The 24,079-nt window shown below is 61.7% G+C and overlaps 2 protein-coding genes across 2 annotated transcripts; both read right to left on the reverse strand.

Annotated features, from left to right (window-relative positions):
• Positions 1–1,870: 1,870 nt before the first annotated feature.
• On the reverse strand, positions 1,871–12,961 carry EIF4B (eukaryotic translation initiation factor 4B). The gene is made up of 15 exons (XM_068997530.1): positions 12,875–12,961; positions 9,307–9,444; positions 8,242–8,450; positions 7,022–7,138; positions 6,779–6,833; positions 6,278–6,421; positions 5,681–5,791; positions 5,342–5,509; positions 4,821–5,055; positions 4,147–4,265; positions 3,858–4,068; positions 3,128–3,186; positions 2,758–2,845; positions 2,607–2,661; positions 1,871–2,053 (listed from the first exon to the last, which is right to left on the reverse strand). Exons 1-15 carry the CDS (start codon positions 12,885–12,887, stop codon positions 1,976–1,978), a joined length of 1,800 nt encoding a protein of 599 aa, XP_068853631.1. The 5' UTR covers positions 12,888–12,961; the 3' UTR covers positions 1,871–1,975.
• Positions 12,962–14,315: 1,354 nt separating this feature from the next.
• Positions 14,316–20,738, reverse strand: KRT18 (keratin 18). The gene is made up of 7 exons (XM_068997549.1): positions 20,220–20,738; positions 19,275–19,357; positions 17,589–17,745; positions 17,356–17,520; positions 16,530–16,655; positions 15,558–15,781; positions 14,316–14,509 (listed from the first exon to the last, which is right to left on the reverse strand). Exons 1-7 carry the CDS (start codon positions 20,670–20,672, stop codon positions 14,404–14,406), a joined length of 1,314 nt encoding a protein of 437 aa, XP_068853650.1. The 5' UTR covers positions 20,673–20,738; the 3' UTR covers positions 14,316–14,403.
• Positions 20,739–24,079: the final 3,341 nt, after the last annotated feature.

The raw sequence follows: 24,079 nt of genomic DNA on the forward strand, positions 1-24,079 counted from the left end.
CCTGAGCCCCAATTCGGGGAGGGGATGTAGGTTTGGAGGGCTCGAGGGACCCCACACAATCCCGGGATGGGGTCCCCAGGGGGCGCAGGGACCCCAAAACCCTCTCTTGAGGTCCCCCTGGGAGAAGCTCGTTTGAAAGGGAGGAATTGGGGCGGGAGGGGTTGGGGTGCAAAGGGTTTTGTGGGGCGCTGGGGCAGGGGTTATTGAGGTGGGGACGTTTTGGGCTGCGGAGGGGGAACTGGGGTGCAAGGTTTGGGGTACAGGGCAGATTTTGGGTGTGAGTTATTGTGAGGGGGGGTTGGGGTGTAGGGAGGGAATTGGGGTTCAGGAGGGGAATTTGGGACGGGCTTTTTGGGGTGCAGGGAGAGGATTTGGGGGTTTTGGGGTGCACAAAGGGGATTGGGGCGCCTGATCCGGGCCCCCCCCCCCGGTCGCGGTTGTCAGGATCCCCTTCTCCTGGCCCTTGGGGTCCTCCCAGTCCTTGGGGTTCTCGCCCCCGCCCCCCGGCCAGGACAGACACCCCTTTGTGGGGCCGGAGCCGCCGCGGGGGGGGGGCCGCATTCCAGCGGTGGGGGAGGGGGGTTCCAGCATTCCAGCGGTTGGGAAGAGCCGGGAAAGAGCCGAGGGATGAGGAAGGGCCGGGAGGGCCATCCCGGGGCTCAGTGCTGTGCCTGCGCCCCCAGTTAATTACAGTTAATTAGCGGGGGGGGAGGGGAGGAGGAAGGATGGAAGGAAGCAAAGAAGGAAGGATCAGGACGAAGGTGAAGGAGGAACAATGAAAAAGGGGGAGGGAGAGGAGGAAGAATGAGGGATGAGGAGGAAGATGGAAGAGAAGGAAGGAATGGGGGGAGGAAGAAAGTGAAAGAGGAAGGAGAAGGAAGAATGGGAGGAAGGACAGAGGGAAGGAGGAAGGAGAAGGAGGAAGAAGGAAAGAGGAGGAAGAAGAATGAGGTGGAAGGAGGAAGGTAAAGGGGAAGCAGAAGGAGATGGAATGATGGAGAGAGGATGAAGAAATAAGGAAGTGGAAGGGAGGGGGGGAGGAGGAAGAGAGGATGGAGGGAAGGAGGAGGATGAAGGAGGAAAAGCAGGAAGAAGGAAAGAAGAAGGATGAGGAAGAGGAAGCAGAAGGAAAAGGACAGAGGAGGAAGGATGGAATGAGGAAAGAAAAGGAAGGAAGAAGGAAGAGGAAGGCCAATGATGGGACAGGAAATTCCGCCCAGGGGGCTTTGGGAACTGCCCCGTTCCCCTTTGGGGGGCTGGGGAGGAGGGCAGAAGGATTTGGGGCCTTGCTGGATCTTTTCAAGCTCATTTTATTGGAGAAAACGAAACAGCCCTAAACCCCCCCACCCCCCCCAGGGAGCCCAAAATTCCCCCAAGACCTCCCAAAACCTCTGGGAAGGTTCTTTATACACATTTTTACAGCCCACCCCAAATCCCAAAATCTTGGAATATCTTTAGGTTCCAGGGTGGAAATCCAGGTTTTCCCATGTGAAGGGTGGGGTTTGCATCCCAAATAGTGTGTGGGGGAACTGGGGGGACACCTGTGAGCAGGAGGATGATGAAGGTGTCCAGGGGGAAATCGACATTCCAGAGGGGAGGAAAGTGGGGGGCAGAGGGGGATCCCAGACCCTGGAGGATTTGGGGGGGATTGGATGCCTCCTCATCCCTGCTTTGGAGGGGATCCAGTGAGGAGGGGGGTGGGAGGAAGGCCAGCTCTTCCTCACCCCTTATTCTATGGAAAACATGGGGGGCTGCTTTCCTTTGAGAAAACTCTTGGAGTTACCCCTCCCGGCCCCCATGCTGATTTTGGGGTGGTTCCCGTGCGTTCAGGGTGGGGTTTTCAGGATTTAAGAAGCTGTAGCTGCGGGAATTGATGAGTTTTAGGTTTTATTTCTGTCTCGCCTGGATCAAGGTTGGGATTTTTGGGAATCTCCAGAGGTTCCCATGGCGGCTGAGGAGGAGGGGGAGGAAGCTTTTACTCAGCTCCTTCTTCATCATCACCTTCATCCTCCCCATCCATGGAGAGCGCGGCGTATTTGCTGGCGTGGCTGAACTGCAGGGAAAACCAGGAAAAACACCCAAAAATGGGATTTGAGGGGGATAAAGATCCCCCTCAGGGGCTCACACATCCCAAAACCAGGTGGTCACAGTCCCCCAAAAGGGGCCAGAAACATCCGGAGTGGTTGGGGTGGTTGAGCTGGGAGAGTCAGGGGGGTCATTATTGAAAAAAATTCTGCAAGCCCCCCAAAAAAGATGTGAAGGGATGAACATCCCCAGGGAGTCATGCACCCCAAAAAGGGGGGTCACGCACCCCAAAAAGGGGGGTCACAGCCCTCCCTAAAAGGGGCCTCAGACTGCCCGTGGCTGAACTGTGGGGGTGGGCAGGGGGAGGGGGGCAGTTAAGCAGGAAATCCTCAAAATACCCAAAAAGCAGGATTTGAAGGGTTGAAGTCCCCTGGGGGCTCACTCCTCCCAAAGAGGGGTGCCAGCCCCCTGTGCTGAACTGAGGGCATGGGGGGTCAGTTATGGTGAAAATCCCCTGAAATCCCCAAACCCGGGACTGGAGGGGGTCCCTCCCCCCGATCTGGGTGCCCCGGGATCCTTACGGAGGGGGGGGTCTCCTCCAGTTTCTTTGGCTCGTGCTCCTTCCGGGGGTCCCTCCTGCGGGGTGGAGGTCACAGGTCAATTCCCAGGGAAATTCCCGGTTCCCCGGGGGGTTTTCCGGGTTCCTGAGGGGGGTCTCTGGGGGGGTCTCACCTCTCGGGGTCCCCCATTCCCGGGGGGCCGCGGCTGCAGCTCCGGCCCTTGGAGCTGCTCTCCCGACCCCCCTCCGGCTTCGGTTCCTCTGTTGGGAAAGGGCAGTGGGGTCACAGAGAGCCCCCAAAACCCCCTGAGCCCCCAGTGAGGCCTTGACATCCCTGGAAGCCCCCCAATCCCCCCCAGACCCCCTTTAATCCCCCCCAAAATCCCACCATCCCCCCAGATCCCCTGATAGCAACCTCCCCGAGCCCCCCCAAAGCCCCCTGAGTTCCCCCAAACACCCTCCGAGCCCCCTAAAGTGCTCCCAAGACCCCCCTGAATCCCCAAAAGCTTCCCTGAGCCCTCCCAATTCCCCTCCCATTCTCACCTCTCCTCTGGGGGGTCCTCCCATCATCTCCAGGTTGGGAGGGGCCAGGGGGGCCCCCACTGGGAAGAGAGAAAAGTGGGGAGGGGCATCAGGGGGGTCCCAGGAACAGCCCCACTCCCAGGAATGGTGGGATAGGGCACGGGAATGTTGGGATGGAGCACAGGGAACTCCTGGGAATATCAGGATGGGACACTGGAATATCCCTGGGCCTGGGAATGTCAGGATGGGGCACAGGAACATCCCTGAGCCTCAGGAAAAGTTGGGATTGGGCACAAGAACTCTGGGATGGAGCACAGGAACATAGGTGAGAACAGTGGGGGGGCACAGGAAGGTTGGGATGGGCAGAAGAGCCTCCATGGGCTGCAGGAGTGTTGGGATGTGCCAGAGAACACCAGGATGGGGCACAGGAGTACCGGGATGCGCCGTAGGAACATCCCTGGGCTGCAGGAATGTTGGGATGTGCCAGTGACTCCATGGAATGGGCCACAGGAACACTGGGATGTGCTGCAGGAATACTGGGACATGGCACAGGAACATCTCTGGGATACAGGAATGTTGGGATGGGCCTTAGAAAGGTCAGTGTGGGTGGCAGAAATGTTGGGATGTGCTAAAGGATCATCCCTGGGAATGTCAGGAAGAGCCAGTGGCTCCACCAGGGCAAACCAGGGACCCATGGAATGCTTTGGGCTGGAAAAGCCCCCCCCAGGCCGCTCCTTGCTGGGACACCCACCTGGTTGGGGAGGGCTGCTCCGAGTCAGAGCTCTGGGAATTGCCGGGGGGGTTCTGGCTGCTCCGCTTCATCCAGGCGTTCTCCTTGGGAGGCGGCGCCGGCATCACCTTTGGCTTCTCCTCCCGGGATTTGGGGGGGGGTGAGGGCGGCTCCTCCTCCTTTCCTAGGGGCTCATTTTCCAGGGATTTCTCGCTCTCCCTCCTCCGCGTGGCTGGGGGACACGGATCCGTGTGGGAGCTGCCGGACACCCCGGGCTGGGCTGTTCCGGCCGCCCCAGACCCCGACTCACTCCGGCCGGTGGGGCCGGAGCCCGCTGACGTTCCCGGGGGTCCCGCAGGGCCGCTCTGGGAGGATTCGCTGCCTGTCCGGGATCGCTCCTGGTTCTCCTCGCTCCGCCAGCTCGGATGCCTGGGATAGGGTGGAAATAGGATTGGGGCTGGGAAAGGGCTGCCCCATCCCACCTTTCCCCTAGGGTGAGCACCACCCCAGCCCACTTTTCCCAATGGAACAGCTGCTGCTGATCACACCTTTCCCAAGGGATCGTTCCCTCCCAGTTCCACCTTTTGCACGGTTTGAGCTCCCTCCCCATCCGAACCACTCCCAAGGCACCATGCCCACCCATCCCACTTTTCCACGGGGACTGTTCCCTGTCCCTCCCATCTCTCTGTAGGGATCAGCCCTGAATTCCTAATTTCCATGCCATCCCACCTCTCCACGGGGATCAATCCCTGCCCATCCCCACCTTCGCCATGGGATCATTCCCAGCCCATATCCCCTTTCCCAAGAGACCATTCCTTATCCCTCTCACCTTTTGGGTGGCATCATTCTCTGCCCACCCCACCACTACCAAGCAATCATTTCTTACCCAACCCATCTTTCCCAAGAGACCATTCCCAGCCCTTCCCACCTTTCCCAAGGGATCACCCCCATCCCACTCCCTCTTTCCCAAAGCACCATTCCCACCTTTCCCGGGGCCGTCTGTCGATCCTCTTGTCATCCTCCAGCTGCCGCTGGAGCTTTTCCTGCTCCTTCTGGAGACGCTCCTCCACCTCCCGCTCCCGAGCTGCCGTATCCACGGGCTTGGCCCCCCCGAAGATGGAAGCGGCCCGGCTGGATTGGGCAGCAGGAGCTCCGGAAGTTTCCTCTTCCTTGGGAGCGCTCCGGGGCTTCAGGTTGAGCTTCGGTCTCTGGGTGGGACCTGGAAAGGAGCCGGGAGATCCCAGTGGGCACTGATCCCACCTGGAATGGTGCTGGGAGCGACAGGATAATCCCTGTCCCATGCCGCCATTCCCAAGGGATCATCCCCTTCCCCAGCCCACCTTTCCCGAGGGACCATTCCCTGTCCTTCCACCTTTCCATGGGGATCATTCCCATCCCATCCCGCCTTTCTCAAGAGACCCTTCCAACCCCATCCCACCTTTCCCAAGAAGTCATTCCCATTCCGTCCAACCCTTCCCAAAGGAACAGCTCCGGTCCCACCCCACCTCTGTCCTCGCGGCGGAAATCATCCCGGCCGTAATCATCCCGGGAATTCCACCGATCCATCCGGTCATCCCGCCGGTCATAGCGATCCTCGTAGCCGCGGTAGTCGTCGTCCCGGCGGTAGCCGCTTCCAAAGGCTCTCCGGCCGCTGCCTATTCGGGAATCATAGCCTGGGGAAGGAGATGGATCCGGCTGAGAGTGACTGGGCCTAATGCAGCCCAGATTCCCAGTGACAAGAGGGTGGGAATTTGGGGGATTCCCAGTTACTCGCTGGCCATGGGGGGGGGGGGGGGGTCTTGCTCCCACTCGCTCTGCCCCTGAAATCCCCTGGGAATTCCCACCTCGGTCGTAATCCCTGCTGCGGTCATCATAGCGATCCCGGCTCCCAAAGCCGCGATCCATGTCCCGCCGCGGCCCGTCCCGATACCGGTCGTCATAGCGATCACGATATCCTGGAAGTGGAATGGGGTTTTACTGGGATAGGCACAGGTTCCACAAAGAAGGAGGAAAATCCTGGTGCTGCTCCAGGTGGGAGAGGGGGAGGCCCCCATTTATCCCTACAAACTGTGAATGAAGAGTTGTGGGAATGAATGAGCTAAGGGTAGGAATGAGTTCTGAGAACGGATGAGCTCCAAGTGGGGAATGAACAAGCTCAGGGTGGGAATGAGGTCTGGGAATACATTAGCTCCAGGTGGGAGTAAGTTCTGGGAATGAACGAGGACCAGATGGGAATGAACGAGCTCAGGGGGGAATGAACTCCTGGAATGAACGAGCCCCAGCAGGGAATGAACAAGCTCAGGGTGGGAATGAGCTCAGGTAGCCCCTCGTCGCAGACAGAGCAGCATCAGGTGCCCCCAGATCTCGGGACAACGCTGGTTCCCAGGGGCACCGGGGAAGGAGGGAGCACCTGGAATGCTGGGCCCATTCCCTTCACTCACTGTCCCCAAATCCATCGTCACTCCGGCGCGGGGGGAAGTCATCGAAGGTGTCGGGAGCGGCCGGACGCGCGCGCCAGTCGCTCTCGAACCGCTCCGAGTCCCGGAAGCGATCCCGGTCTCTGCCGAAGCAGCGATCGTCCCGGTCTGCTGGGAGCCAGGGACACGGGCAGGGACAGGGAAAAGAAAATTGAAAGGAAAGGAAGGACACAGAGAAGGAAAGGGAAAAGTAAAGGGAAAGGGAAAGGGAGAGGGGAAAGGAAAGGCACAGGGAAAAGGAAGGGAAAAGAAAGAGAGGGAAAGAGATGAAAAGAGAAAAGGAAAGGGAAAGAGACAAAGAAAGGGGAAGGGGAGAGGAAGGGGAGAAGGAAAAGGGATAAAAGGAGAAAAGGAATAAAAAGGGAAAACGGATAAAAGGGAAAAGAGCAGGGTCAGTGCTGGGCCCTCAGCCACTCTCCCTGAATCCCTACCCTGCCAAATCCGTGTCTGCAGCTGCACACTCACCTTTATCCTGAGCTTGATCCGCCACATCCACTCGTATCCTTCTGTTTCCTAAAGACTGGGAACAACAGCGGGAAGTGAGCGCTGGGCTGGGAATTCCCTCCCCATATCCCACCTGACCCTGCCCTCTTCCAGCTGGAAGCCATTTGCCCTTTTCCCATCACTCCAGTGCCCAAATCCTTCTCCAGGTCCTTGGAGCCCCTTTAGGCCCTGGGCTGTGCTCCTGGAAGCTGGGATTGGACTCACCTCTTCGTTGAGGCTCAGGGCCTGGAACAGGGAATCGATATCCTCGAATTCCGCATATCCGAAACCTTTCAACCTCTCGGGATTGGTGGGTTCCCGTGGGAGCCGCACGGCGCTGATCTGGGAAGGGAGGGAAGGCAGGGAAGCTCCCATTGGGATCCTGGCTTCCAAAGGGGAATGCGGAAGGGTGGTGGGATCTGGGATGGAGCAACTCATGGATATCCAGGGATTGAGGGGAGCAGGGATGAGGAGGGAAGAGGGGAGTCCCACCCCAGACACAGCAATCTTTGGATTCAGGGACTGGGAAGAGAATTCCAGCTCCGGCAGCTGCACTGGGAACGATGGGAAGGGCTGGGCATGCTCTGCAGGCTCCAATCCAGGCTCAGGGAAGCAGGAGCCAACTCAGAGCTCATCCCAGGGGAAAACCAGCCCTGAATGTGACCAGCACGAGTCCCACATGGACACAAGGTAGCCCACAACCTCCTTTCCCTGGATTTCGGCTCCCAAAGTGTGGGAGCTCCTGGCTCATTCCTGATTGGAGCCCTGGAAATTATCAGGAGCCACCAACATTCTTAAATGACATCCCAGGGAGTCATGGGGTCCCCAGAGCATCCCTTGGATTGTCCTGGGGTGCATTTCCTGATGGGAAACCCCTTTGAAAGGATCTAGCTTGGACCAAAGGAGAATCCATGATGCATCCACAGAATCATACTTAAAGGATGGAAAATGCCAAGGAAGAGGGAAAAGGAATGAGGAAGGCCAAGGTCAGGTGCAGAGCTGGAGAAGCAAGAGCAGGACTGGTTCAAACGGGAATAAACTTGGTTTTCCCCAATTTGACTGATTTCCCTGTGGTTTTCAACACCTTTATGTGATCCATGTGGTGACTCGATTTTCATGGTGCCTGGCGCCCAACCAGGGTCAAACCGCCACATCCATGAGCTTCCTGATCCTGGTTTTTTCCCCATCTGGGAGCAAGCTGCTGCCCTGCCACCCCCCAGTCTAACCTCCACCTGATTCCACAGGGAAACCCCCCCCTTGGAGGATCCTCGATCCCAGTGGAGCAGCGGGAATGGCTGGGCAACCAAGGGATTCTTTCAGGATCAACCTACAGACACCCACATCCCAGGAGAACGCCCCATGGCAACGGATATGGGCACCCCACAGAGAGAGCGAGCCGCATCCTGGGTTCCCGCAGCATTCCTGCCCTCTGGAACGTCACTCACATTGAGCCCTCGGAAGAAATCCTTGATGGACTCTTCCGTGACATCGTAGGGCAGGTTTCCCAGGAATGCCGTGTACGGGGGGGATTTGGGAAGGCGGCTTCTGTCAATGTTGGGCTCGCGGGCGGCGCGCGGGGCCGTGGGAAGGATGGAGCGGTCGATCGGAGGCGCCCGGTAAACGTCGTCGTCATTGCTGTGCCACGTGGTGGAGACTGCGGAGAAATCCGGGATGTTGGCACAGAGCCCCCGGACAGAGCCAACCGGGGCGTCCAGAGCTGGAGCCGGCAAATGATCCCAAAACCCCCCAGACGAAGGCAGCCAAAAGCAACCAGAGGCAACTGGAGGGAACTGGAGTGAAGCAGAGCAATGGCAACTGCCGGCAGCATTGGAAAATCCGTGGAAAAGGTGCCCTGAAGGCATCCAGAGCTGCTGAGGCAGGGATAGGCAATCCCATGGGACGGCTTTCCAGGATTCATTCCCGCTTGGATTCCAGCCTGGCTCAGTGGGAAGCTCTGGTGAACCTGCTCCCCAAACCCTCATTACCCCATTCCTGCTCCCCCACCTCACCAGACATGGAGTCTCATCCCTAAGGAGAACTCGCATGGCTCTCCCAGCTTCATTATTCCCCCAAAAAGGAATAACCAGTGGATTTTTCCAGTTGTGGGTGCCACTGGCAGCTAGGAATGCCAATCCTGGAACTGGGAACGCCAATCTGGAAGGCAGGAATTATGTTCCAGGAGCTGGGAATGCTGACCCAGAGCCAGGAATGACAGTCTGGGAGCTGGGAATGCCTTCCATGATCCAGGAATGCCTCTCTGGGGGATGGGAATGTTGATCCTGAAGCAGGAATGCCAGCCTGGGAGCTGGGAATGCCAATCTCAGAGCTCAGAATGGTGCCCAGGGATTGACAATGCTGTTCCAGCTCTGGGAATGCTGCTCCAAGGACTGGGAATGCCAATCCCAGAGCTGGAAATGGTCCTCTGGGGGCTGGAAATGCTAATTTCAGAGCTGGGAATGCTGTCCCAGCTCCAGGGATGCCATTCCAGGGGCCGGGAACGCTGTGCTCACCTTCCAGGTCGTCGGTCTCATCGGCCCAGCTCACGGGTTTGGGGATGTAGGTGGGGCCCCCCCCGCCCCCCCCATCCTCCGCAAGGAAATCCGTGAGCGTCAGCGTCTTCCCCTTCTTTGGCTTCTTCTTCGCTGCCGCTGCCGGAGCAAGCGGAGACACGGATCAGAGTGGGACAGGAGCAGGGATGGAGCAGGGATGGGAGAGAATTAGACAGGGAATGGACAGGGATGAGAGAGGGAACAGGTGGGAATGAGAGGAAATGAGAGTGGCAATGGGCAGGAAAGAGAGGGAATAAGAGGGAATGAGAATGGGATCAGAGTGGGAATGGTGGGAGTGGGAGCGGGGATGGGCAGGAATGAGAGCTGGGACAGGTGAGAATGAGAGCAGGAATGGGTGGGAAAAGAGTGGGAATAGGTGGAATGAGAGCAGGGACAGGAGCAGGGCGGGGGCACCGAGGGGACTGGGGACACTGGGGTGGGACACAGGACACTGGAATGGGACTGGGGACACCAGGATGGGACATGGGGCACGGAGGTGGGACATGGGACACTGGGATGGAACACGAGGAGCTGACATGGAACATGAGGCACCAGGACATGGGACATGGGACACCAGGATGGGACTGGGGACACCAGGATGGGACATGAGGAGCTGGGATGGGACACTGAGATGGAACAAGAACCACCAGGACCCGACACTGGGAGTGGACACGAGGAGCTGAAAGGGGACGTGAGGTATCGGGATTGGGAACAAGGCACCGGGACATGGGCACTGGGAAGGGACAGGAGGTGCTGTGATGGGACATTAGAATGGGACACGGGATGCCAAGGGGGGACAGGAGGCACCAGGATGGGACACGAGGCCTTGGAATGGAGTACAGGGTGACAGGATGGGACACGAGGTGGGACATGGGACACTGGGATGGAATGGGAGGAGCTGGGATGGAACACGAGCCACTGGGAAAGGACATGAGACAGGACAGGAGAAGCCAGGAGGGAACAGGAGGACATGGAGCACCAGGATGGGACAGGAGACCCTGGGATGGGGCACAAAGTGACACTGGAATGGGACAGGAACCACTGGGATGGGACAGAAGGTGCCAGGAGGGGACACGAGATAGGACATGAGGCACCAGGATGAGACAGGAAGTGCTGGGCTGGGACACTGACATGGAACACAGAGCACCAGGATGGGACAGCAGCCACTGGGATGGGGCAGGAGGAGTCAAGAGGAGACAGGAGGTGTCAGGATGGGACACAAGGAGCCGAGAGGGGACAGGAGCCACCAAGACGTGACACCAGTCACTGGGATGGGACATGAGGCACCAGGATGGGGCACAAGGGGACAGGATGGGACACAAGATGGAACACAGAGTACTGAGATGGGACAGAAGGCACTGGGAGCGTACAAAGGATGGGACACGGCACTGAGACAGGACACGAGGTGCTGGGATGGGCCATGAGGGCATCAGGGTGGGACAGGAGCCACCAGGATGGGACAGGAAGAGACCAGGAATGGGCATGGGGCACCAGGACAGGACATGAGGAGCTGGGATGGGACAGGAGGTGGGACAGGAAGAGCCACGAGGGGACAGGAGGTGACAGGATGTGACACAAGATGGGACATGGGGCACTGGGATGGAACAGGAGACACTGGGACAGGACACTGGGATGGGATATGAGGAGCTGGACAAGAGGAACTGGGATAGGGACAGGAGACACTGGGCTGGGAGAGGCCACGGGGCTCCAGGCTGGGACATGGGAGACCAGGATTGGACAGGAGCCACTGGGAAGGGACACACGAGGGGACAGGAGCCACCGAGCCGCCCCCCAGCCCCCTTTATTCCCTATTACCACTGGGAAAACCATCCCCATCCCACACCTGTGGGGACACCCCCAGGCACATACTGTGACCCTCCTGGAAAGTCGGGATATTTCCTGGAAGGCGGGTTTGGATCCACAATTCCCCCAGTCTTCCCTCCTTCCGGAAGGAACTGCTGCCCTCATGCGGCTCTGCCGCTGGATCTGGGATCTTTCCCAGCAAAACCACCGCAGTTTCCAGGAAAAATCCCTCCGAGTGGAGCTGGGGGGGGTCTTGGAGCCCCCAAGGGATGGTGGATTCTCCACCCCCTCCCCCCCCCCGCAGGTTTTGAAGGGATCAATTGTGCTCCCACGGGAAGGAAAACTGGTGGGATTTAAGGACATGACACAGAAAGGATTGGAAAAACATTCCCTTCTCCTTTTTAAGGAGAAATCATGAATTTTTGGATGGCCAGAGCTTCCCGTCAGATATCTCTGACCAGAGAGTGGAATAATTAATTAATTAATCAACTGAAGAGCTTCAATGAGGATAAAAAGGATGGAGGTGGGATGCTGGGATTGCTCACAGAATGGCCTGGAAATGTGTTATTCCATGGAAATCCAGCATGGAGAGAACCACCACTGGTGCTTTCCCGTGGGAGCTGGGGGGGGTGTGGTGGCGTGTGAGACCCCTGGGATGGCTCCAGCTTTCCCCAATCCCTCCCTTCCCTCCCCACCATGGATTCCAGGGAAGAGCGGAGCCGTTCCGGGAGTCCCACGGGAATCCCAGCCTGGGATCCGGGAGCCCCAAGACCCTCAGAGCTGCCCCGGGGTGACCCGACCTCCCCCAGGAAACCAGCCTGGGACACCCCTGGGAACGTGGGAAGCACTAGAGGCCCAGGGAAAGCTGGGACAGGGGCGGATCCAGGTGGGAAACACCTAACCTTGGGGGGGGGGGGCACCTTCCAGCCCCCCCGTGCTCAACCCGGTACCGGGACCCCCCCTCCTGCTCCAAGGAGAGCCGAGGATCCCGGGAGATGCTGCGGGATCGGGAACGGAGCGGGGAGCCGGGCTGGGACGGGGGGAAGGCTGGTGTGTCCCCCCAGCCGCTCGGGGTGATATCCCGCCCCGCCTCCCCAGTTACTGTCCCCAAGGAGCCTCAAGGGCACCGCGGGCCCGGGAAGGGGGTCCCGGTGCAGCCCCTGCGGGGAGATGTGTGTGTGTGTGTGTGTGTGTGTGTGTGTGTGTGTGGGGAGGGCTGATCCCACCTCCCCCCCCAAACCCCCGGTACCGGGGCCCCTCCGACCCCCCCCCTCCCGTTCGCGGCCACGTGGGCGCGCTGCCCCCTCCCCCCCTCCCGCGCCGAGCCGCGCCCGGCGCGCGCACGTCAATCACCGGCTGGGAGCACGCACGTCAATCACCAGCCGGGCGCGCGCGCCCCCGCCAATGGGAGGCGGGGGGTGTTGGGGGGGCACCGGCGCGCGCACGTCAATCACGGGCCTCGCGCGCACCCCCGCCAATGGGAAGCCGCGGAAAGGGGGGGGGGAAGTGCGCGCGCCCGCCCTGAGGGGACGCGGCGGCGGAGGAGGGGGGGGGACGGTTTTCCCGCCGCTCCCCCCGGTTTTCCCGCCACCGCCTCCCCCCCCCAGCCCCATCCCCGGGAGCGGCAGTGCCCGGAGCAGCCCCGGGGCCGCCATCAGTGCCGCCATCATTGCCCGCAGAGCTCCGCGCGGGCCCGCGGGGCCCGGGCCCGCGGCGCAGCGCTCACCTGGGGCCGCCATGTTGGGACGAGGCAGAGAAGGCAAAGGACCCGGATGGCGGCGTCACGTGACCACGAGCGTCGCGCCCCGTCAGGGGGCGGGGCCTGGGCGGGGGCGGGGCCTGGGCCTGGGTGGGGCCGGGGCTGGTGGCACCGCCCGCGCCGAGCTCGGGGGGAGGGACCGCGACGGGAACCCCCCACCGACACCTCCCCACCGACACTCCCCACCGACACTCCCCACCGACACTCCCCACCGACACCTCCCCACCGACACCCCCCCACCGGCACCTCCCCACCGACACCTCCCCACCGGCACCTCCCCACCGACACCTCCCCACCGACACTCCCCCACCGACACCCCCCCACCGGCACCTCCCCACCGACACCCCTCCACCGGCACTCCCCACCGTCACCTCCCCACCGTCACCCCTCCACCGGCACTTCCCCACCGGCACCCCCCCCCACCGGCACCCCCCCACCGGCACCTCCGGGCACCGGCACCCCCCCACCGGCACCCCCCCCCACCGGCACCTCCCCACCGTCACCTCCCCACCGTCACCCCTCCACCGGCACTTCCCCACCGGCACCCTCCACCGGCACCTCCGGGCACCCCGGCACCTCCCCACCGGCAACCGGGACGCCCCGGCAGTGACACCTCCGGCACCCAAGGCACCACGGACCCCGGGCCCCGACACCCCCGGGATGTCCGGAACTGCCGGGCAGCGACACCTCCGGGCAGTGACACCCCGGACACTGAGACGCCCCAACACCGTCACTCCCCGAACCCCACGACGTTGGGACCCCTGGGCACTGACACCCCCCGGGATTCCCGATCACTGGGACCCCCGGCACCAGGAGCCCCGGACACGGCCCCCCCATACACCGACACCCCCGGGCACCACCGACAGTGCCCCTGGCAGTCCCCCAAGACCCCGATTCCGGCACCGCTGGGCAGGTGACCCTCTGGACACCAACACCCCCGTCCTACTGACACCCCAGGGACCCCCGGGCACCGACCCCCGAGGAACCCCGGGCACCGGGACCCCCGAGCACGAGGATCCCCACGACCCCCGAGCACCGCACCGGGACCCCCGGGTACCGCAGTGGGACCCGCGCTCCCGAGACCCCCGTGTCCACCTGGGAGCGGCTCAGGAAGTGCCCGGGGGGACGGTGCCCGGAGCTCGGGGCTGACCCCGGGGCCGGCCCTGGGGTTCTGGGGGGGTCCATGCCCCCAGGGACCCCGACATGGGCGGAGGGCGAAAGGGGTGTCCCGGGGGGGCGTGGGTGACCGGGGGTCGGTGTCGGGGACAGGGATGGTGACAAGGAGGGAGGACAGGAATCCATCCCTCCCCTGACATCCCCCCACAGCCCGTGTCTCAGTTTGCCCCCGGTCCCACCTCCATGTCCTCACCCCTGTTTCCCCCCTGGAAGGACACACCAGCACATCCCATTCGTGGGGAATCAGCACTTTATTTGGATCTGGAGGGGCTCGGGGGGCCCCCCCGGGCTTCGGAGGCCGGGTATGCCCCGTGACCCCCTCAGTATGTGCGGACCTTCACCTCCCTGGTCTCGGTGACCACGCGCTGGGTGGTCCCTGTCCCTGCCGTGGTGGCCGTGGTCTCCTTGTCCAGGGCATCCCTCAGGCTGCGAGGAGGCCGGGTTAGGGGTGGGGGCACCCCGGGGGTCCCCGCCCCATGCTGGTAGTGTTCCCCCCTTAGTGTCACCCAAGAGGTGATGGAGATGGAATGCCCGGGGGGATGGGCTGGGGTGTCCCAACACCCTGGAAGCTGTCCCCTCTGGGTGTCACCACTGTCCCCTGGCTGTTCCCAAAATATTGTAACTGGTGGGACCTGGACACTTGGACACCTGGGGTTCATCCCCTCTGATGTCACCATTGTCCCCATCCCCAGACCATCCTGAAGGACACAGCTGGGACATCTGAGCTCCTGGGATCACCCCCCCGTATGTCACTGCTGTCCCCTGGCTGTCCCCAAAATCTTGGACACCTCATCACAGGGGGCTCATCCCCCCCCAGGTGTCCCCACTCCATGCCAGGGACGGCACCTGGACACTCAATTGCTGGGATTGTCCCTTCCCATCCCCTTCTCAGCCCACATCCCCCCTTCTCTGTCTCCATTTCCCCCTCGCCTCAACTTCCACCTCACCTGAACCCCCTGTACCTGAATTCCCCCCACACCTGAACTTCCCCCTCTGAATTCCCCCCCTGCGGCCCCGTACCTGAACTCACCCCCCAAACTTCCTCACCTGAACTCTCTCCACTCACCTTCCCCCCAACCTGAACTCCCCCCCTCACCTGAACCCCCGTACCTGAACACCCCCCCACATTCTCCCCTGTACCTGAACTCCCCCCGATTTGAACTTCCACCCCCTGTACCTGACTTCTTCCCCCCTCACCTGAACCCCCCATATGTGAACTACATCCCCAAATCCCCCCTCCCCTGAATTTCTAAACCCCACCCTTTAATTCCTTCCCTCTCCACCAAACTCCCCCCTGAACCCTCCCATATCTGAACTCCCCCCTTATCTGAACCCCCCGACCTGAACTCCCCCCCAAACTTCCTCACTCACTTGAACTTCCCCCTCTCACCTGAACGTCGGCCCCTTCCTGAATTCCTTTCCCCCTCACCTGAGCCCCCTGCACCTGATCCCCTCCCCAGTCCCTCCTGCTCACCTGAAGCCATCACCCCCCTCCAGCAGCTGCCGATATGTCGCGATCTCGGCCTCGAGCCGGTCCTTGAGGCCGAGCAGCTCCCGGTGCTGCTCGTTCTGCCGCTGCAGCTGCGCCCGCAGGTCCCGCAGCTCCGCCTCGGCCGCGCTCACCTGGAGCTGCACCTGCGCCAGGTGAGCCCCGGCCCGGGCCTCGGCCTCGGCCAGCGCCGCCTCCAGACCCGCGTTCTGGGCAGGATTGGGAGGATTAGGGGGGTTTGGGGGAGTCAGCACCCCGAAAGTTGGAGTTGAGGGTGTTCATCCCAAGCTTCAGCCTTGGCCAGCGCCACCTTGAAACCCGCGTTCTGGAGGGATCGGGGGGGTGTGTGTGGGGGGGGGATTTAGGGGGTTTTGGGGGGGTTCACTTTGGTACGAGCCTCAGCCTCGACCACGGCAGCCTCTAAATCCGTGTTCTGGGATGTTCGGGGGGAAGTAGGGGGTTTTGGGGGAGTCAGTACCCCATAAATGAGGGGTTTGGAGGATCTGCACCATGAAAATGGGGGGGCCACATCGGGCTCAGCCAGTGCTCCCCCCAGACCTGCATTCTGGGGGGAATTAGGGGTTTTGTTCATCCCAAAAACTGGGGTGTCACCCTGAGCTTTGGTCAATGCAGCCCCCAAGCCTGTGTTTTGGGGGGATCAGGGGGGATTAGGGAGTTTTGTGGGGGTTCACCCCGGCCCGAGCCTCAGCCTCAGGCAGCGCTGCCTCCAGCCCCGAGTTCTCAGAGGGTTTAGGGGGTGGGGGGGTCAGGACCTCAAAAATGGTCTTTGTGGGGCTGGAGTAATGGATTGGGGGTTGGAAGGGTTTTGGGGCTCTGGAGCCACGGATTAATGGGAGTTAGGTTTTTTTGGGGGGAAGTTGGGGGTGTGGGGCTGTGGATTGAGGGATTTGGGGGGGGTTGGGGTTTTTTGGGGGAGTAGTGGGGTTTTTGGGGTACCTGGTTGCGCAGGGCCTCGAGGTCGATCTCGAGCGTCTGCAGTGAGCGACGCAGGGCCCCGACGGTGCCTCGCGCCGTGTCCAGGTCCTTTGTGCTCTGCGTCACCTCCAGGGTGGTCTCCGTGATCTGGGAGGGAAAGGAGGGGTCTGGGGGGGCCTGGGGACACCCTTGGGGTCTGGGGGCAGTGGCCTTGGTCCCACCCACCACAGACACCCCAAGTCCTGGAGGGGGTGTGGGGGGTGAGACCATCCCAAGAGGAGCCAAATTCAGGCATGGGGGTACCACATCGTGGGCGTCCCCCAGGAGGGCTCCAAACTTGGACCCCCTTGGAGAAGGTCCCAGTGTGGGATTGAGGTCCTGGATGGGACAGAGGCCACCCCAAAATTGTTCCCAAGGTTGGACCAGGAGCCTCCTGGAGCAGTTCACCCCAGGAGCCCCCCGAAAACGTCCCCAGTCTCGGCCTGGGACACCCCTGGGTCTGGCTTCCCTTCCCCCCCGCCTTTGTGGGGATCTTTTGGGGACCTCCCAGGCCAGCCTGGGGACCCCTCCCAAAAGGGGTTTCCCCCTTGTTTGGGACCCCCAGCTGACACCCCACTGGAGACACCCCTATGGAGCATCACTGGGGATCCCCGGGTGTGGATTGGTGGGAGTTTGGGGGGGGCCTTGGGGAATTTGGGGATTTTGAGGTCCCCACCTCCCACCCCCTCTGCTTCTCCAGGTCCTCCAGGGTTTTTAAGACCAGGGCATTGTCCTGCAACCGCAGCTCCCCCAAGACTGTTCAGGTGGCTGGTTTTGGGCAGGATTTGGGTTTTTTTGGGTTCCCCACCTGCTGCCCCCACTGCTTCTCCAGGTCCTCCAGGTTTTTCTGGGCCAGGGCGTCGTACTGAGCCCGCAGCTCCCCCAGGACCTTCCCTAAATCCTGCGACTGTGGTGCATCCACCTCCACCGTCAGCGCCGACTGTGACACCTGTGCTCGCAGGTCCTGCACTTCCTGTGGGCAGGGAGGGTCAGTTTGGGGTCCCACAGCCTCCCTGAGCCCCCCAAGCCCCCCGGACCCACCTGGTTGTGGTCCTTGCGCAGCAGGATCAGCTCCTCATTCAGGGCCTCGATGTCCCCCTCAAGCTGCAGCCGCGTCATGTTGGTGTCGTCCAGGACCTTGCGCAGCCCCGCGATGTCGCCGTCCACTGACAGCCGGATGGCCAGCTCCGCCTCGAACCTGGGAACCCGCAGGAGCGGGGCCAGGGCCCCGATGGGACACGGGGCGGGGCCAGCCTTACGCCTGCTCACACCTTTCTCCTTGTCCCCAACGTGTCCCTCTCTCCCCGCATTGTCAGCCCCGTTTCCATCCCAGCCCAGCACAGCCTTTCCCTCACCTTGTTCAATCCCCGTCATCCTCAGCCCCATTTCCATCCACAACACATCCTTTTCCCCATCCCTGTCCCATCATCCTCATCCTCATCTCCGTTTCCATCCCCATCACATCCTTTCCCCCATCCCTGTCCCATCCCCATCATTCTCATCCTCAGTCTCATTTCCATCCTCATACTCATCTCCATCCCCATCCTCATCCTCATTTCCATCTCCATTTCCCTCCCCGTCCTCATCCTCATTCTCCTCCTCATCTCCATCTTCAGTCCCATCCCATCTCCTTGTCCCACCCTCATCCTCATTTCCATCTCCAGCCCCACCTGACCTCATCCCATCACTGTCTCCATCCATGTTCTTATCCCTGTCTCATCCCCTCTGCCATCTCCACTCATCCCATCTTTGTCCCTGTCCCCATCCTCATTCCCATCCTTCTCTTTGTCCTCATTCCCATTTTCATCCCCCATTCCCATCCCTATTCCTCTCATCCTCTTCCTCATCCTCATCTCCAATCCTGTCCCATCCCTGTCTCCATCCATGTTTCCATCCCTGTCCCATCCCAATTCCCGCCTACAGCTGTCCCCATCCCTGTCCTTTTTCCTGTCCCCATCCAGTTTCCCATCCTCATCTCACTCCTGTTTCCATCTTTGACCTTGTCCTCATTCTGATTTTCATTCCCAGCCCATCCCTGTCCTTGTCCGCATCCCATTCCCATTCCCAGTCCTGTTTCCATCCTTGTCCTTGTGCATGATCCTGTTCCATCTCCAGCCCCATCCGCATCTCTGTCCCCACCCCATTCCCATCCCTGTGCCCACCTCCTTCCTACCCATCCTCATTCACAGCGTCTCCATCCCATCCTCGTCCTCACCCCCATTCCCACCTGTTCTTCCCCTACTCCCACCCCATCCCCATCCATTTCCACCCTATTCCCATTCCCACTCCTGTTTCCACACTTGTCTCCATCCCATCTCCCTCACCATCCTCATCCCCCATTCCCATCCCCTCTCTGGTTCCCACTCCCATTTCCATCCTCGTCCTTGTCCTCATCCCCATCTCATCTCCAACCCTATCCTCATCCCCATTCCCACCCCCATTCCCACCTCATTCATGCCCCCATCCTCACCCTCCTCCCCACCCCATCTTCATCCCCATTCCTACCCCATCCCACCCCTATTCCCATCTCCATTCCCACCCTGTTTCCAACTCCATTCCCACCCCCATCCCAATTCCCACTCAATGCCCATTCCCACCCCATCTCCACCCTCTTTTCCATCATATTCCCACCCCCATTTCCATCCCCATTCCCACTCCACCCTCATTCCCATGCCATCCCTGTTCCCACCCCCATTATTCCCAGTATTCCCAGTATCCTGCCCTCACTTGACCCGGAAGTCGTCGGCTGCCAGCCGCGCGTTGTCGATCTGCAGCACCGTCCTTGCGTTCTCCACCGTGGTCTCCAGGATCTGGGATGGGGACACGAGGATGCACATGGATACAGGGGACACATGGACATGGGGACACAGGGGACATGTAGGGACACATGGACACATGGACATGGGGACGTGGACATGGGTGGACACAGGGACATGGGGACATGGACATGGGTGGACACACGGAACGGGGACATGGACATGGCAACGCACAGATGGGGGACGTGGAGGGACACAGGGACACATGGACGAGAGGGGACATGGGTGGACACACAGACATGGAGACACACGGACACGGGTGGACACATGGGTATGGGGGGGACAGGTGAGGGGAACGCACGGACATGCGGACACGGGGACGCACACGGGGCCGCTTGGACACGTGTCACCGTCCCCGTGGCGAGAGGACTCCCCCCACCCCCCTTCGCCGCAGGGCCTCGCCCCGGAAAAGCGGCGATAACCCGAGGTGGGGGCGGGGCGGAGGGGCCTAGGTGCCGGAGAGGGGGGGGAAGGGGTGCTGGTCACCTTGAGGAGGCTCCAGGAGGGACTTTGGGAGGGCTGGGAGGTCTAATGTACCCAAAAATCGGGGTAAAAATGGAGGGGGGCTCCTCCGACACTGCCCCACCCCGGTGGCCTCGGTCACCTTCCTTCGCCCCATGCAAAACCAGCCCCGTGGGGAGGAAAACCCCCCGCGGCCCCCACCCATAGGGACTTACAGATCTCCCCCACACCCCCCCGGGGACTTACAGACCCCCCCGGGGACATACGGACCCCCCCCGGGGACTTACAGACCCCCACGGGGACATACGGACCCCCCCGCGTCCCCCCACAGATGCAAAGCTCACCCTTCCCCCCACCCAGTTAATGTTTAACCCCAGCCCCCCCGTGCCCCCACCTTGTCCCGCAGCTCCTCGATCAGCTCCCATTGGGGGCTCCAGTCGTGAGCGCTGGGCCCCTTTTGGGCCACAAACTCCCGGATTTGGGTCTCCAGGCGCCGGTTCTCCCGCTCCAGGCTCCGCACCTGCTCCAGGTACGCGGCCAGGCGGTCGTTGAGGTCCTGCATCGCCTCCTTCTCGTTGGCCACGGCCCCGGAGCCCCCCAGGAAGACGCTGCCCCCCAGGCCGGCCCCATAACCGGCCCCGTAACCGGCCCCAAAGGCCCCCCCGGCGCTGCTCAGGGTGCGGGTGACGGAGATGCGGGACCCCGCGCCCCCCGCCCCCGCGTACACGCTCGCGGCGCTGCCCAGAGGGGCGAAGCGGCGGCCGGGGGCGATCCCAGGGGTCCCGAGGGTCCCGATCCCGCCGGAGCGGACGGAGCTGGAATAGACGGTGCGGCGGGAGAAGCTCATGGGGACGGAGACGTGACGGCGGGAGCCCGAGCGCTGCACGGACGGACGCACGGATGGAATTCCGGGCGGGAATTCTGGCCGGGATTTATAGCCGGGAGCGGCCCCACGGCACCTCCCCACGGCCCCGCTCCCGGGAAGGTGCGGCTGGAGCCGGCCCAGGGCTTTGTTCCTGCGGGGATCGGCCCCACAACTGGGAGTGGGGGGACAGGGAAGGGGATCGACCCCAGAACTTGGGGTGCGTGGTGTGAGGGAAAGGAATCAGCCCCAAAACACGTAGCAAGTGGGGCAGAGGTTTGGGGGTCTGACCCAGAATCGGGGAGTGCAGGGCAGGGGAAGGGGAATCAACCCAAAACTTGTGGGGTGCGGGGTGGGTGGAAAGGGGTCTGACCCAGAACTGTGGGGTGGGAGACGAAGGGATGGGGGTCGGTCCCAGAATTGTAGGATGCGGGGGGGTGGTCGGGATGAGCCCCACACATTTTCAGGTCCCCATAACCAGCCCCACATCACCCTACTGACCCCCCCCTCCCTCCCAGCTCACAGCGACCCCCACACCCCGGGGGCCGGTGGGCAGCACCCTCCCCATTCCTGGGGGTCCCCCTGGGGGTGGGGGGTGCGTGGGGGGTGACGAGGGGGGGGAGCTCGTCCTGTCCAACCGGCTCCAGGAATTCCGTCCGGCCTCCCCCCCCCCCCCCCCCGATATGGGTAAGGGGCGCCCAGGCCACCCCCCAGCCCTCCCCCAACACAAGGGACATCCTGAGACCCCGCAGGACCCCTCGGGTTCCCCCACGCGTGGGGCTCCCCCACCCCCCCGGGCCGGAGCATCACTGGGGGGAGGGGGGTGCGGCCCCACTCGCGGGGGGGCAGCGGGGTCGGGGTCGGGTCCTGGGGGATTGCGGGGAGGGGGTCGTGTGGGGGGACGGCACCTGGCGGGGGATCTTCGCACTGGTGCAGCCCCGCCCGACCCGAGAACCCCCGTTTTACCCTGTCCCTGCCCCGTTTTGCTCCATTTTGCCCCCTTTTGCCCCCTTTTGCCCCGTTCATGTCCCATTTACTCATTTTTGCCCAATTTTGCCCATTTCTCATTTTCCCAGTTTGCCCCCATTCCTGCCCCTTTTTGCTCCATTTTGCTCCATTTATGCCGAATCTTCCCGTTTTGCCCCATTTTGCCTTGTCTTACCCCATTCCTGTCCCATTTGACCATTTTTGCCCTATTTTGTCGTTTTATCCCATTCCTGTCCCACTTTAATGATTTTTGCCTGATCTTGCCTTGTTTTACCCCATTCCTGTCCCATTTATCCCTTTTTGCCAGCTCTTGCCCCATCTCTGCCGTTTTGCCCCTTTTCCCCCATTTTTTGCCATTTCCTCCCATTTTGCCCCATTCCTTCCCCTTTTTCTCCCATTTCCCTTTTCCCCACCTTTTCCCCGCTTTGCCGCATCCCTTCCCCTTTCCCATTCCCTCAGTTTTGCCCAATTCCTGCCCAGTTTTCCCCCACTTCCCCCCATTTATGCCAAATTTTGTCCTGTTCTGCCCCCTCTTTCCCCTTCCCCCCTTTTTGCCCCTTTTCCCCTCCTTTTTCCCCATTTTCCTCGCGAGGCCCCCGAGGTGCCGGACCCGAGGGTCCCAGGGGGTCCCGCCCGGGGTCCAGCAGCCTCGTCCCTCTTTGGGGACCCCCTGGGACCCCCTGACGGGCGCGGGGGGGGGGGGGGAGGCGGCGGTGTCGGGGTTGCTCCCACCCTGGACCTTATCGGGAACATTCCGGGCGTTCCCGGGGGGTGACGTGTCCCACCCATGTCCCCCCCCCCCCCCCCCCCGCCGTGTTCCCGCTCCCCCCCGTGTCCCCCGGTCCCCAAACACCCCCCATGTCCCGGTGACCCCCCGGTGTCTCCCCACGCCCCCCCACTGTGTCCCTCCCGTGCCACCTGGTATCCCCCCGTGTCTACTCCTCGTGTCCTCCCGTGTCCTCCCCCATCCCCAAAATGTCCCCCATCTCCCCGTCCCCCCTCACATCCTCCCCTGCGTCTCCCCCGTGCCCCACTGCCCCTCCGTATCCCCAGCTGATGGCCATGAGGGGCTCAGCTGAGGCCGTCAAAGGTTTAGGGGGTCCCCGCTGCTCCCTGGGGGGACTCGGTGGCCTTGGGGGACTGGGGGCGTGTCCCGCAGGGTCTGGGACCCATCCTACCCCCACCCCCCTCCGAGGGTTATCTCTGGAAATTCCTTCCCGATAAGACAGACGGCTGGGATTTAGGGAGGGAGTTGGAGGCGGGAGGAGCTGGGGGGGAGAAGGGGGGAGCAGATCGTGTCCCCTCCCGGGCGCCGCAGGTTTGGGGGGGCTTTGAGACCCTCCCTGTGGGGCTGCGGGTGCTCAGACCTATGTGACCCTCCCCTCTCCCCTCCTTCCTGGTGGAATCCGGATGGATTTGGGGGGAAGGAAGGAGGGAAGGAGGGAGGGAGGGAGGGAAGGAAGGATTCCAGGAAGGAAGGAAGGATTCCAGGAAGGAAGGAAGGAAGGAAGGAAGGAAGGAAGGAAGGAAGGAAGGAAGGAAGGAAGGGGGGGGATGGAGATGCTGCCCCAGAGCCGCCAATGCCCAGTTGGAGGCAACCCCCCTGGAACCCTCTAGATCCCAACTCCTGGATCCCAAATCCCGGGTCCTGACTCCGGGGCCGCAGTTACTGCACACTCCCTGTGCCCAGCATGTGCCGCTCTCGTGCCGGGCAAGTCTGGGCTGGAGCCACCAACGGAGCCACCACCACACCCATCGGCACCTGTCGGACCCACCTGCACTCACCTGCACACTCCTGAACCCGCCTGAACACACCTGCACACCCCATAACACACCTGAACACACCTGCACACCCCTGAACACCCCTGAACTCACCTGAACACACCTGAACACCCCATAACACACCTGAACTCACCTGCACACCTCTGAACACCCCTGAACTCACCTGAACACACCTGAACTCACCTGCATACCCCTGCACACCCCTGAACTCACCTGAACACCCCATAACACACCTGCACACCCCTGAACTCACCTGCACACCCCTGAACTCACCTGAACACCCCTGAACCCGCCTGAACACACCTGAACACCCCTGAACACCCCTGAACTCACCTGCACACCCCTGAACACCCCATAACACCCCTGAACTCACCTGCACACCCCTGAACTCACCTGAACACACCTGAACTCACCTGAACTCACCTGCACACCCCTGCACACCCCTGAACTCACCTGAACACCCCTGAACACCCCAGCACTCACCTCCATCCATCCCATGCCTTTTTTTCACCGAGATGTTTTCCCATTTTGCTGCTGAGTTTGGCACCGGGGACAGGCCCTGGTGATGCCAGGGCTGGGGACAGGTGTGGGGCCAGGTTTGGAGTGATGTGCTGGAGTCACAT

This window comes from Aphelocoma coerulescens, chromosome 29 (assembly GCF_041296385.1).
Source record: "Aphelocoma coerulescens isolate FSJ_1873_10779 chromosome 29, UR_Acoe_1.0, whole genome shotgun sequence".
Classification (NCBI taxonomy): Eukaryota; Metazoa; Chordata; class Aves; order Passeriformes; family Corvidae; genus Aphelocoma; species Aphelocoma coerulescens.